Source organism: Camellia sinensis, chromosome 15, assembly GCF_055761805.1.
Source record: "Camellia sinensis isolate YWXY chromosome 15, ASM5576180v1, whole genome shotgun sequence".
In the NCBI taxonomy this organism is placed as follows: domain Eukaryota; kingdom Viridiplantae; phylum Streptophyta; class Magnoliopsida; order Ericales; family Theaceae; genus Camellia; species Camellia sinensis.
Genome location: NC_138975.1, coordinates 112421035 through 112434370, shown reverse-complemented (window position 1 = coordinate 112434370; position 13336 = coordinate 112421035). Strand labels below are relative to the sequence as shown.

General features: G+C 31.4%; 1 protein-coding gene across 7 annotated transcripts in view; it reads right to left on the bottom strand.

Moving 5' to 3' along the window:
* LOC114313023 (uncharacterized) overlaps nt 1-5518 on the bottom strand; it is a 257539-nt gene extending 252021 nt beyond the window's left edge. For 4 of the 7 annotated variants that reach the window (XR_014357331.1, XM_082910235.1, XM_082910234.1 and 1 more), the window contains exons 1-2: nt 5194-5514; nt 5039-5108 (exon numbers count right to left, since the gene is read on the bottom strand). Coding sequence is in view for 6 of the 7 variants with exons in the window: in XM_082910235.1 (XP_082766361.1) it covers nt 5039-5108; nt 5194-5317 (194 nt within the window). In the remaining variant the exon portion in view is untranslated. Of the gene's footprint in view, nt 1-5038; nt 5109-5193 lie in introns of all 7 variants that reach the window. The other 3 variants (XM_082910232.1, XM_082910233.1, XM_082910231.1) reach the window with 2 other exon arrangements.
* Nucleotides 5519-13336: the final 7818 nt, after the last annotated feature.

Genomic DNA, 13336 nt, shown 5'->3' with positions numbered 1-13336 from the left:
AATGACACAAAGTGATATAAACACAATCATATTGCAGCAGAAAAAAAAATAAAAAAAACAAACAAACAAAGTAGAACCTTGAGTATATGACAATTATTAAGCAAATTAGTCTATTTTCTATACTGGTAGTGAATCAGTGATCATAAACATCCATTATTAAACTAATGCTTCAACTTTTAAAGTGCACAACTTTAACCATCATCAAACTTCAGAACCTGCAAAAACGAAATTGATGTTTACAAGATTTAACTTCTAAATATTTCCACAAGTCAATTCTCCTTCTGAATGAGAGAAATATAACCAGCTCAAAGCTTAAATATAGTTATTCACCCAAAAAAAAAAAGAAGCTTAAATATAGTGGTCATTATTGTTAAGAGTTGAGAAATAAGACTGGTCACAAAAGTAGTTGAAAGGAAGTGGAAATGATGTAGCTCTTATTCACGAAGACAAGAATGCTATGCTCAATTTTAGCAAGTTGAGTAGCTGTAGGGCTGAGGAAAGTATGTTAAGCAGAACTTTATAATTCAGTAGCTGAATTTAGGGGACCAAAATAGTGTTTTTTACTTTAAAGCTATAAATAAGAGAAGAGCTAGCCATAGAAATGTGGGAATAACAAAGGAGGGCGGTTCAGTCATACCCAAATGAAGTAAAGACATTGTCTCATTTTTTGATAAACTTTTAGGGCCCACTACTGCTGACCATGGGGCTGGTGATGACATAAAAAACTATATCAAGAAGCAACTTATTGGATGTCGGAAATGTGAGCAACTCAGGTATGTTGCTCCTGCAGAGATGAAGCACTATGTTCTCACTGAAAGATGAAAAAGCTCCAACAGCTGATACAATGCTATGTTCTTTAAAAAAGCTTGGTCCATTATAGGTGATGATGTGATTGCTTGGATATCTTTTTTCTTCAGTTCTGGTGCTTGCTGAGAGAAGTTCAATCTATAGTGATTAATTGGATCGGCAAGCTGCCTAAGCCTTCAAATCTAAGTGATAGACTTATCTCTTATTGTAATATGATAATATCATTTATAAGTGCACTGCTAAAATTGTAGCGGATAGACTTAAAATGGTTCTTCCTTCAATTCTGTCACATTGTCAAACTGCCCATTATGAAGGATGGAGAGGATTGCTGATAATGTGCTACTTTCTCAGGAAATATCATCGCAGTGCTAATGGCAGGAAATGTGCTTTGAAGGTGGACTTAAGAAAAGCCTATGATTCAGTAAGTTGGCATTCCAAGCTCCAGACAGTTGATGGGATGGGATTTCCTAAAAAGTTTATCAGTTGGGTCAAGGCATGTATTACTTCTCCATGCTTTTTAATTAACGGCAATGATAATGAACTGAAGGAATATTTCCCAAGTGCCAAAGGCCTTAAACAAGGGCACCCATGCCACCCTACTTGTTTTAAACGGCTATAGAAATTCTGACAGGTATCCTGAGAAAGAAGATAACAGTGAGTGACTTCAAGTACTCAAGGTATGCAAAGGAAAGGATTACTCATTCGACTTCCACCTATAACTAACCTCGTGCTCTTTTGCAAGGCTGATGTGAGTTTTATTAGTCTATTTAAAGAGGCTTTGACTGTTTTTCAGAGTTTGTCTGGTTTAACTCCGAATCCTGCTAAGAGTGATGAGTCTTCTAATATGGTGTTTGTAGCTTTAATTTCTTCCAAGTTCATGGCAGAGTATTGCAGACGTATTGTTGAATTATAGCTAGAGTTAAGTCCTGAACTGATGTATAATCTTGTGCAGGCAGATTTCAATTGATCAAAACCTATGTACATAGACTCGGGTATGGGTGTTGAGTGTGGATATGTGTTAAGTGTCAAATTCATCTAATTCTCATGTCAAGGACACCTAGACACGACTATATTTCATATATGTTATTTTCTTCATATTTTAAGGATAAAATAACATTTAAAAACTAAAATATAGTATTTATATAGAAAATAGAAATCTTATGCATATTACTATAGTAAACTCAACAACTTATACATACTTTTTGGGTGCATCTCCAACTAGGCATATCGGACATATCTCATACCCTTACGCAAGTGTTAACTGTCCAACACATATACTTCATAAATTTAGAAGATCCCATGTAATATTTGATCAAGGCAGTGTTATTCTCTATTCAAATATACTAGTACATGGACTATTTAAAATAAATCAAATACCCGTGTCGGACAAGGGTATAGAATATGTGTCGAATACTTTTCAACAGATACTTCTTATATAATTGTATATAATAACACTATCATTTTATGTACATATTATTGTATAATTTCAATAAATGTCTTTTTGACATTGCAAGTTACATATAGCACCATTTTATCTTACATACTTGATTAAAAATATAAAAATATGACATTTTTTTGCCGAGTCCACGTACCCTTAAATTATGATTTGATGAGTCCGATCTCTAGATACATACCCGCACCCGACACCCGTACCCAAGTCCATGTAACATAGAGTCCAGTATGTTTATTCTCGAAAAGAAAGTTCTCACTTCCATAGAAAAAGTTTTACGAGCCTTTCTATGGAAAGGAGCGGATCTAACCTCTACCATAGCCAAGACTGCCGAAGATTCTATATGTTTGCCAAAGGAGGACTGTGGTTCCGATTTTAAGAAACATGAAGAACTAAATAAAGCTCAGTTAGTAAGCATTTATGGAATTTTTTTTAATTACTTATGTTGGATCTTTCATTTGGGCAAATTAGTATAGATCACAACTTTAAAAATTCTCGAGGACTCACTTGGGCTTGGAGAAAGAAGTATTTTTTTATTGGCAGCAAAGAAAATTATATTAGAGAACATTGTGAGGGGCACAACCCTTCTGCAACCAAATAAAAAATAAAAGCGGGTAAAAAACATGAAAAAATTCAAAAGATAGACCCAATACCCCTTATAACACACAAACACACCGAAAAAAAAAAAATTTCTAGGTACCCACCCTTAACTTCCCCAAATTTACCCCGAATGGGATTGTGTGGTTGTGATTGAATTTGTGTTGTGTGGGGTCCGTATGTAGAATAAATCTCAACCACAAGATAATAATTTTGGGTAATTTCTGGGTAGTTAAGTTTGGGTTTGTAGTATTATTGGGGAAAAAAAAATCCACTTCAATTGCTAAGAAGATATCACTATGGTTTAACAAATGGTTGCCTCCTTTTGTTTTCTTTTCTTTTCTTCCAATTGTCTGAAAAAATCCACTCCAAGTATATATGATTCAAGTATGCGCAAAGAGGTTCATGTTTCCTCTATTATTTCAGGCAATTGCTGGAAAGGCCAAGTGCAGATTCTATCAAATTGACAGATTAAAAGAGAGATTCTCGCTTACTTATTCCCTTGCAGTAAAGACCCCAAACAAGATTGTATGGATATTTAGTGTTCAAGCTGTTTGGAGGATTTTCACATATTAAGGTTCTGGGGTAGATTAGAATAAGCTTGTGTGGTCTCACAAGTCAGTTCCCCACCATTCTTTCGTTATTACAGTGAAATAAACATGGGTCAAGCCAGTACAACCGGTTCCACAATTATATTTTACTTGTTCTTTAACAATAAATATATACACCTTTTAGGTTTTAAAATAAAGAGTTTTCACTTTATCTTTCTTCATATTCTACTCTATTTAGAGTTCATAGGTCCACCTTTTGAATGTCAAGTTGATTGAAAATATATTATATAAACATAACACTGCCATTTACATAAATATATTTCATTATGGGCCTGTTTGATTCTAGTATTAGAGTGAGCATATGATTGAATTGTTAATCCGGTGACACGCACATTCCTACGTTTGAATGGCATAAACGGTGGCTGGCTTACTAATACGTAGGATTTCTAATCTCACAAAATCGTGGGATATTCAATACCATATGGAAGTAGGTATTATTATTAATAATCCCCTCTTGTTTGGTTAGCAAGGATTAATAGCGAGGATATTAACAATCCATGGGATTAGTGTAGGATTAGTTATCCAGCTGGATTGCTGAGATACATAATTTCCTATTATCCAAGTTTATTTGCAATAGATATAAAAATTTATAATCTCAATTATATGTACAAGTTGTAAGATTAAAAAAAAATCATCAATTTTGTTGGATAGAATGACCATTGGAATCTAATCCGAATAATAAAATCTGCAACCAGACAATGGAATGCGACTCCTATGGATTAAAAATCCCAATCCTATGCTATAGTATGCCTAATCAAACAAGCCCTAATTGAGTTGGACAGTCAATCCAATGGTTAATCCAATGGATTATTAATCCTATCACTATCACTCAACCAATCAAACAAGCCCTACCAATATTGTATACCATTGTATACCATAGTAAAGCCACTCCATGAAATGTATGCCTTGAAAATATTAGACAAAACACAATATAAAAAATTGATTAGTAAAAATGAGGTAAAACTATGAAGCACAAACACCTCTCCAGAGGTTGCATATAGGTGTTTGACACGTGTTGGACACGGACACGGACACGCGCCGGACACGTTGGAAAGAGTTGGACACTTTGGACACACTGTGAACATGTTGTGACACACTGAGGACACACAAGGGACATACGCTGAGGACACACTAGCGACACCTTAAGGACACACCGAGTACTATTTTTTTTTACTAAAATAGCATGCTTAAGGTTGATAAATTTGATAAAATTAAATATTTGATATAAAATATATATTAAATAATTAAAAATATACATATAATAAAAATATAGAAATATATGTTTTGAACGTGTCTCAACCTGTCGTATCCTGTATTTTTAAAAAAAATTACATGTCCGTGCTTCTTAGAGGTAAAGACACAAAGTTAACCTACCAATTTTGTATCTCACAAGTCACAAATAAAACTGTCAAGGGTTAAAACAGAATATAAGAGTACATATAACACAAAATTGAAATGATACCCAGAAAAGGCTAGAGTGAAAAGTATCACACTTCACTATGTATGCATATATATAGATTCAAAACTTGATATAATAAAAGATCAGATTTTAGAGAGTGAAGAGCGTTATTACCACTTGGAAGAGAACTTCTCGTAGGCTTCAGTGACTTGTTCCATGGAACTATACCTCTTGATCCCCAAAACTGAAATTACAAAAATTGATTGTTACGAAAAGTAGATAGTGAAGAAAGAAAGAGAAAAGAAAGTTCGGTAGTGAGTGAGTGTGACCATCGTAGTGAGAAGGAGGGTAGGAACGAGGGAGGATCAGGAGCTGATAGAACATGGATGATGCGAAGAGAATCAGAGGAAACCAGTATGCTTTCAGCGCAAAAACCGGTGATGATTTCGCCATTGGAATCTCCGGAGAAACCCTCGTCGCCAGACTGGTTTGAGAGAGAGAGAGAGAGAGAGACCGCCGGGGGGGGGGGGTCTTCCCGGGTCGCGATCGTTCTAGTTCCGGGTTTTTTTTGTAATATATAACAAATCAGGGTTCTAAAAAGATTCTAAAACCTGGACTTACCCGTTCGGCTCGAGCCCAAGAAAATAATATAAATAAATAAATGATAAATTAAATTACGACAATGCTACATAGCTCAAATTTTGTGACTCAAAAGTGGCTCGAATGGCCAAAACGACGTCATTTTGAGTACAAAACAACATAAAAATGACCAAAACGATGTCGTTTTGGCCATTTGAGCCACTTTTAAGTCACAAAATTTGAGCTACGAGACATTTTCCATTAAATTAAAGTGAATCATGGTTTGAGAACATTGAGGTTGCGTTTGGCAGAATTTTTTAACTATGATTTGAGAGTAAAAATTGTATTTTGAGTTTGTGAGATTTGTAATTATGATTTAAGTATGAAAAATTCATTTGGTAAAAAAATTTTGAAAAGAATTTTGAATTAAGTGGGGAATTTTTTATGTGACATATAATATTTGATACAAAAACTTACAACTCATAACCAAACATACAACTCAAAATTCTATTAAACCACATAAAAAAAATTTAAAAATTCGGAAAATATTTTTTTCGAATATATAAAAATTAACATATGTTAAAAAAAAGTAAATAAATAAATAAATTTGCACTGTTCCGGTCAACCGGTTGGACGTCCGGTTAGGCCAAATTTTCCCATCTCTGACAGAGTTTTCAAAACTGAGTGCGGAATTAACTTTGAAAACCACAAACAAACATCGAGCGCAAATAAAGAGGTGGAATCATAGTTTGAAAACCATTCCAAACAAAGCCTAGTTTTTATTTTGTGTATTTTTTTATTTTTAGTAAATTTTTAATTTTTTAGATACTATTAATCTAAATATGCTTAAAAGGTATAATATTTATGGGGAAAAAAATTAAAAATTCATTAAATAAAAAAATATTAAAAAAATATGAAAATTCAATTTTTTTTTTTTGTATTTAATGAATTTAAAAAAAAAACAATTTACAAATTTTTTACTTTTTAAATATATTAAGATTAAATGGATCTAAAAAAAAAATTGATTAAAATATTTTTAAAAAGTCATTACAATTATCAAAATACGATTGAAAACCTAAAAAATTATTTTTAAAAATTCAAAACCAAATAAAGTGATTTTTTTAATTTGAATAGGGATAAGTATTATACGATGAATTTAAATGCTTATAAATTCTATTCCCTCTTTTAATATTGATTTATTAGAATGAAATTTAATGTAATGGACTAGAATAAGGAGACTAGTGAATGATCATTTAAGGTGATTTATGATTTCATTTACGGTGGTGCTATATGTATTAATTAGTATACTAACTAGTATACCAACACTAGTTATGATATTATTATTGACCCCACCCATTAATGACATTACAAATATCAAATATTTATTAAATTATGTCACATCATTAATTGGTATATTAGTTAGTACATTAATTGGTACATATAGCATTATTCTTTCATTTATAATCTATTAATTAACGATAGTGCTACTACATACACCAATTAATGTATACACTAGTGTACCAACTAATGTTATGCCATTATTATTGACCCCACCTATTATATAAATTACAAATACCCAAAACCTTTAAAATTATGTCACATCATCTGTTAGTATACTAGTTAGTACATTAATTAATACATATAGCATTATTCATTAATTAATCAAATATGGTAATAGAATTTTTTAATGAAATGATCATTTTATTTTAGTGAACCAAATACCACCTAAGTTTTAAAATGTTTATTTTGCCCTAACACTCTTTTAAGATATTGGTAGGTAAAATAAAAAAAATAAAAAGTTATAGATAAATAAGTTTGATCAATGAAACTCACACGATAAGTCTCCTTAAAATAAATAACACAAATCATTTCATATTGATTTCAAAATAATTTTTTATGACAATTAAAAATAGTTTCTTACATAAAAATATTAATAAAATATATATTTTTTATTTTTAAAACAAATTATACAACCTAAATCTAAAAAACAAAAGTAAAGAAAATAAATTTGGACTGCCCTAACGCTGCACTGAAGACCTCTACTATAAGATGGGGATAATATACTATTGGGGGAATGTTTGATTGAACATTGAAGTACTAAAATAAAAGACTTTTGTCAAAAAAAGTATTGAATATAATCTCATAAAAAAATAGTATACTACAATCAAACAAACGTGACCTTCTAGCGCAAAGTAATGGATAAAAAATTGTAGTCCATATATATAAGGGTAATGCTAGGTAGCCAGTGTGAATAGGATCAACGCTGCTGCAGACCTCTAATTAGAGGTGCAACTGTACAGCTCTAGTGAGCTGTCAAGCAATAAAAAAAAAAAAAAAAAAAAAATAGTGAAGTAAAAGACAAAAGAAGGGAAAGAAAAAGACAAATTAGAGCTCTATTAGTGGTCTTTTTTTAGAGGTCTGAATCATTTTTCTGAATAGGATAGTTCAAGTGGTCCAAATGATATGGCTCAATGATGTGACGATAATGTGAAAATTAAACCCTAGGATACTAAATCCAATTGTTGTTGGTAATATACAATTCTTTAGATATTTTATGTTTTTTTTTTTTCTAGTAAATTTTATATTTTTAGCAGCTTCAGTATCTAGGCCTCGTTTGAGAACAGACTAATTTAATAACTTTTTTATTATTTGACTAAAATATGAGCTAAAAAAAATAGTATGTTTATGATAACTTTTTGGCTTTTTACGAAAAGATGTGTAAAAAGTAGAGAGAAAAGAGAATCTTTGACTTTTTGGTATAGATTGTTAGCTTTTTTATTTTTTTAGTGACTTTTTGACTTTTTTGCTAAAAAAGTCACTTGCCAAATGAGGCCTTAGGGTTCATTTGGGATGTGGATTAACTTTTTGACTTTTTGATTATTTTAGTCTGTGGCTAAAACGTCTCATTTAAGATAGACTTTTTTGACTTTTGTGAGATAAAAAATGAAATTATTATGGTTTGGATATGACATTTTGTCTTATTGGGATAAAAGGTCTATTCTGTCTTTTTGTGGCTATTTTAGTCAAAAACTCCCATTTCACATATGCCAAACGAGGGCTTAGTAGATTTTGTAAAAAATGTACGATGTTGTTAGCAGTTTGCAATTAATACTAGTATTTGATTATGATTATCAGATATTGGATATAGAAATGATGATAAACACTCATAAAAAGGAAAAACTTTATTACTTCTTATAATTTTAAGATGTTTTTATTTTAGGCCCACTATACTTCAAAAATAAGAACAGTATCTAAAGATTTTGACCGTTACCTAAACGTAGTCGGCATAGGGCTCTGGCGTTAGCAAGCTTCCAGTTTATAGAGGTGGCTAGCCTCAACCTTTTCTTTCTTAAATCAGGCTCAGCACAAATCTATTTCATTTCTTACCTCTGACCGTAACTTCAAAAATTGGTTCTTTGGTTATGTAGGAGACCTAAAATCAACAACTTGACATACAGTACACACTCGTTTCTGGAAATGACAAAACCTTTTTTATTTATTGAACATAGGTTTACAAAGAAATGGGTGCCTGTAGACTATTGGATTACTAGAGTATTGTTTGCTCTAAAAAGACCTGAGAATCATACTTCTTTCTTAGTCTCAAGTATACTCTAAGTAATCTTTGTTCCATTTTGCTTTCCCTGAAGGTTTTTATATAAGCACCTTGTGGTTTTCAAAGTCTGGACTTCAACCTAATCTATAAATATAAAATATTTTACATATTATATTTTATTATTACTAGAAGACAAACAAGTAGATAGTATGGCTACACGTTGATTTATTTATGAATAAGAGACACCTGGTGGTGTAGTCATATGAAGGTGTAATCTTCAACCAATGGTTTTGCCAAATTGCCCATGGTTTTGTCCATCTATTGCATTGTCTAAATTCCATATCCCCTCATCACCCATGATATTACTAAGATTATAATTTTCATCATATTCTTCAAACATCTCATCCCATCCTTGTAGATCTTGTTCCATCAAATGTTTTTTCAAAAATTTACATCATATTTCAGATAAATATGTCCCCTAATTTACCTGTTCCAAATAATCATATACTGATTCATAAGGCAATCATGGAACAATAATTTTTTCCGCCAAGAATGGTATTATTGCAAACGTGGTCCGGATTTGCGGATCTTAATTTAATATTAATTCTTTTGAAAACTTTCATTGGTAATCTATACTAGCCTTTTCTAAGGAAATTTTATTCTTAATGCTAACAATTCTCTGGCTACAATTTATTATAGATTGTCATGAAGCAATAGTCAAAAGAGAATTTAATCTATTTAACTTGCTTTCTAATTCAAAAATATAATTTAAACTATATTTTATTTTAGCTCTAAGTGCTGTAATTAAACACATATAATTACTAATTTTTTATTGACTATTTATATTTTTTGAAAATTTTTCAAGACTTTGGGGTCAATTTATAATAATGAAGACTTCTAGTTGACGAGGCTTAATGAGATGGCTTGTATGTTGAGGTGTGAGACTCCACCTGTGTACAGGCTAATTCGGGTAAGGAAATCTCGAGCTACAAGGATGTTTTCCATATATAAATATAGAGTTGCCGGGTAGCTCGAACATTCACTAGCCTGAATGGCTTGAGGTGCCAAAACAACATCGTTTTGGCATCCTCTTTTTTTTTTTTCCCTTTCTTTTTCCTTCCCCTCTCTTCTTTCTCTTCCTTCTCTTTTTCCTTTCTCTTCTTCCTCTGTTCTTTCTGAATCCAAACTCAAAATCAAAATCAAAATTTTTTTTTATTGAAAAAATTTTAAAACGTAGACAGCCCGCCATAAAATTATTCGGCTGGCCAAAAAAACCACCAGCCAGCCAAATAAAATGCCGACCGGCAAACTTTTTTTCTTTTGACAATTTGAAAAATTAAAGGAAGAAGAAGAAGAAGAAGAAGAAAAGATTCATCATGATTACATTGACACATGTTTTTACAATTACAATTCTCAAAACTATATTCAACAACAATTTAACAAAAAAATTAAACAAGAGAAAAACCCAAAATCAAAATCAAAACTAAATCCAAAACCAAACTCACAGCCACAACACAATTCAAAATCAAAATCCAAATTAGACAAAATCAAGCCTAAATCAGTTCCTCACAGCTATAGATCGTGGTTCCTATCACAGCCATAGATCGCTTTTCCTCTCCGGTAAAATCAAATCAAAATTTGCGAACTCTCTCAGGCATGAGAGGGATGCTTTTCTGCTGGCTAGAGAGAGAGGGGGGAGGTTGGGATGGTGTGATAGAGAAAGAGAGAGAGATATCAAGAGTGTTTGAATGGAGAGGAAAGGAAATAGAGATAGAGATAGAGATAGAGATAGAAAGAAGAGGAGAGGAAACTGATAGAGAGGAGATAAAACACTTTTCGGGCCACTCAAGCCTCAATAATTCGAGCTACCAGATATTTTTCATATAAATATATAAATCAACAGCAAAAAGCATATAATTGGGTTGAGTCTGACATTCAAAGATAAGAGCTAATTGACAAATGTAATGCCTGTGTGATTGTCAATGTGCTCTTACTGCAAAAAAAAAAAAAAATACAATTGGGTTTCATTACTCATAACCAGTTCAGATTTTAGGAGGGGCTTAATTTTTTCTATTAAAATATTTATTATTATATATTGAGTGATAAAAGAATGGAAAATTGAGTGACTCATTATTATATATATGAAAGTTTGCGGAAAAATAATTTATTTTTAAAAAACACTTTTCAAATAAATACCACTGATTACACAATCTAAAATACCTTCTCCAAGTAAGTTGTTAATAATACCTCACCAAGCGATCCAAGTGTCTCGCTTCCAAAGTGATTCACCTTACACCCTCTTTTATTTATTTTTGTGTATATATTTTTTACAGACCTTAAAAATTCTGATGGCTAATTTTTTGTATCAAATACATCTGATATATATACACAACACATGATAGAGTTTGCATGTAGGTGGGATCCTTAGGGATCTCTATCTTTTAGTTGTGAGGATAAAATAAAAGATGTATCTTTTATCTTAAATATACAGGATACAACTTATCCATTTTTTTCATTAATTATCTTTTAAACAGATAATATAGAACTTCCACTAATTGCAATAATGTCCATCAACACATTACAATTAAACCCCTAAAAGAAGAGAATTACAAGTGAGGCCCTTTCTTACAATTAATCACAAATTTCCTTTCACCAAACTATATTCCACATGAGCTATTAGGTATGGACAAATTTATCACTATCAAAAGTCCTAACTCATGTAACCGAATTGTAAATTTTTCCTTCTTCTAATTGGACCCTAAAAGCATTTTCCAAAAATAGTATTTTTATAATTATATATATATAAAACATTTTTACGAAAAAGTAACAGGCCGATTTTCTTTTGGTCCAACATTATTAGGAAAAATTGCTTGAATATACTTTCTCACTTTGAGAATGGTGGATTCCATGTTAAGCATCTATATAAATCAATTACCACTCACATAACCCAACATGTCCGTGTATAGCCTTTGGTTCGGCGTCACCGATTGACAATGTCAAAGTTAAATGAATAGTTAATTAATTTATACAAGTCTCTCAGGTCAAAGGAAAATAAGTGTATTGTAATAGAACTACCTTTTAAACTGACAGTGATCATTCCATAGGTGTTCTTAAAACCGATCATGTTCAGTGCATGTACTTATTGCATAACACCCACCTATTTGCCTAAGGTCACTACCTCAATGATGGAGTTAATCATTCTATCATATAGCAGCAAAACAGGTGTAGGCCATAGTAGTGTGACGCCCAATCAACACCAATAGCTTAGAACATTAATTAGGTCTACAAGGTACCGAAAAATCATAACTCCCAGCTTTTGGTTCATTAACCATTAGCATGTTTTTCTACAATGTTACCCAAGGGACCTTATGTTCACATCACATATAACATTAAATATAACATTACCCATAATAACATACAAAATGCAAAATATAAAATGCCAAGCAATTTATATAATCAATCAATAAAGTCAACAAATTGGTTTTTGAGGGCACAAATGCTAACATATATATATATATATATATAAGGGATGGTAATAAAGTGAGGCTGGGTTTAGGGTGTCTCATTCTTGCCCCACTCTTGATTAGGATAGGCAAATTGAAGAGGTGGCAGGGAGGGGATAAGAAAAATGTCAAAGTAATTTGTTAACTTAAAAGAATGGGCGAAATCAAATAAGAGAGATAACATTACATATGAAAAATAACAATTGATAAGTTGTAAAAATTAAAAAGATTAAAGATGACAAATATATTTGTTAACTTAAAAGAATGGGCGAAATCAAATAAGAGAGATAACATTACATATGAAAAATAACAATCGATAAGTTATAAAAATTAAAAAGATTAAAGATGACAAATATATATTGTTTGTTATTGTAATCGTATTATACTTTACAAATTAAATTACATATAAATATATTATTTAATATAATTTAGGTAGGGTGGTGATTAGGAGGCGGGCAAATCCCTTCCCTTTGCTGATTTCTTACAATGACCGGAAAAATTTAGGGGAAATTAGCATTCAGTAATAATTTTTAAAAATTATTATAATTTATAAAAAAAATTGTAATTATAATTATTAATATTTATCGATTATTTATAATTATTTATTATAGACATGCTGTCCTGTTATTTGTTCAAAAATTGACATGAAACAGAGGGGATTTGAAGTCGGAATTTTTTTATTTTTAAAAAAAAATTGTAGGTGGAGGCAACCAAGGGCCGAGCCACTGGACGGAATGCTCACCAGTCACAAGGCCAGTTTGCTTTTTTATTATTTTTTTAATTTTTCTTTTTTTTTTTTGTAACTTTTGTAAATTTTATGAGCCAAGCTCAAAACAC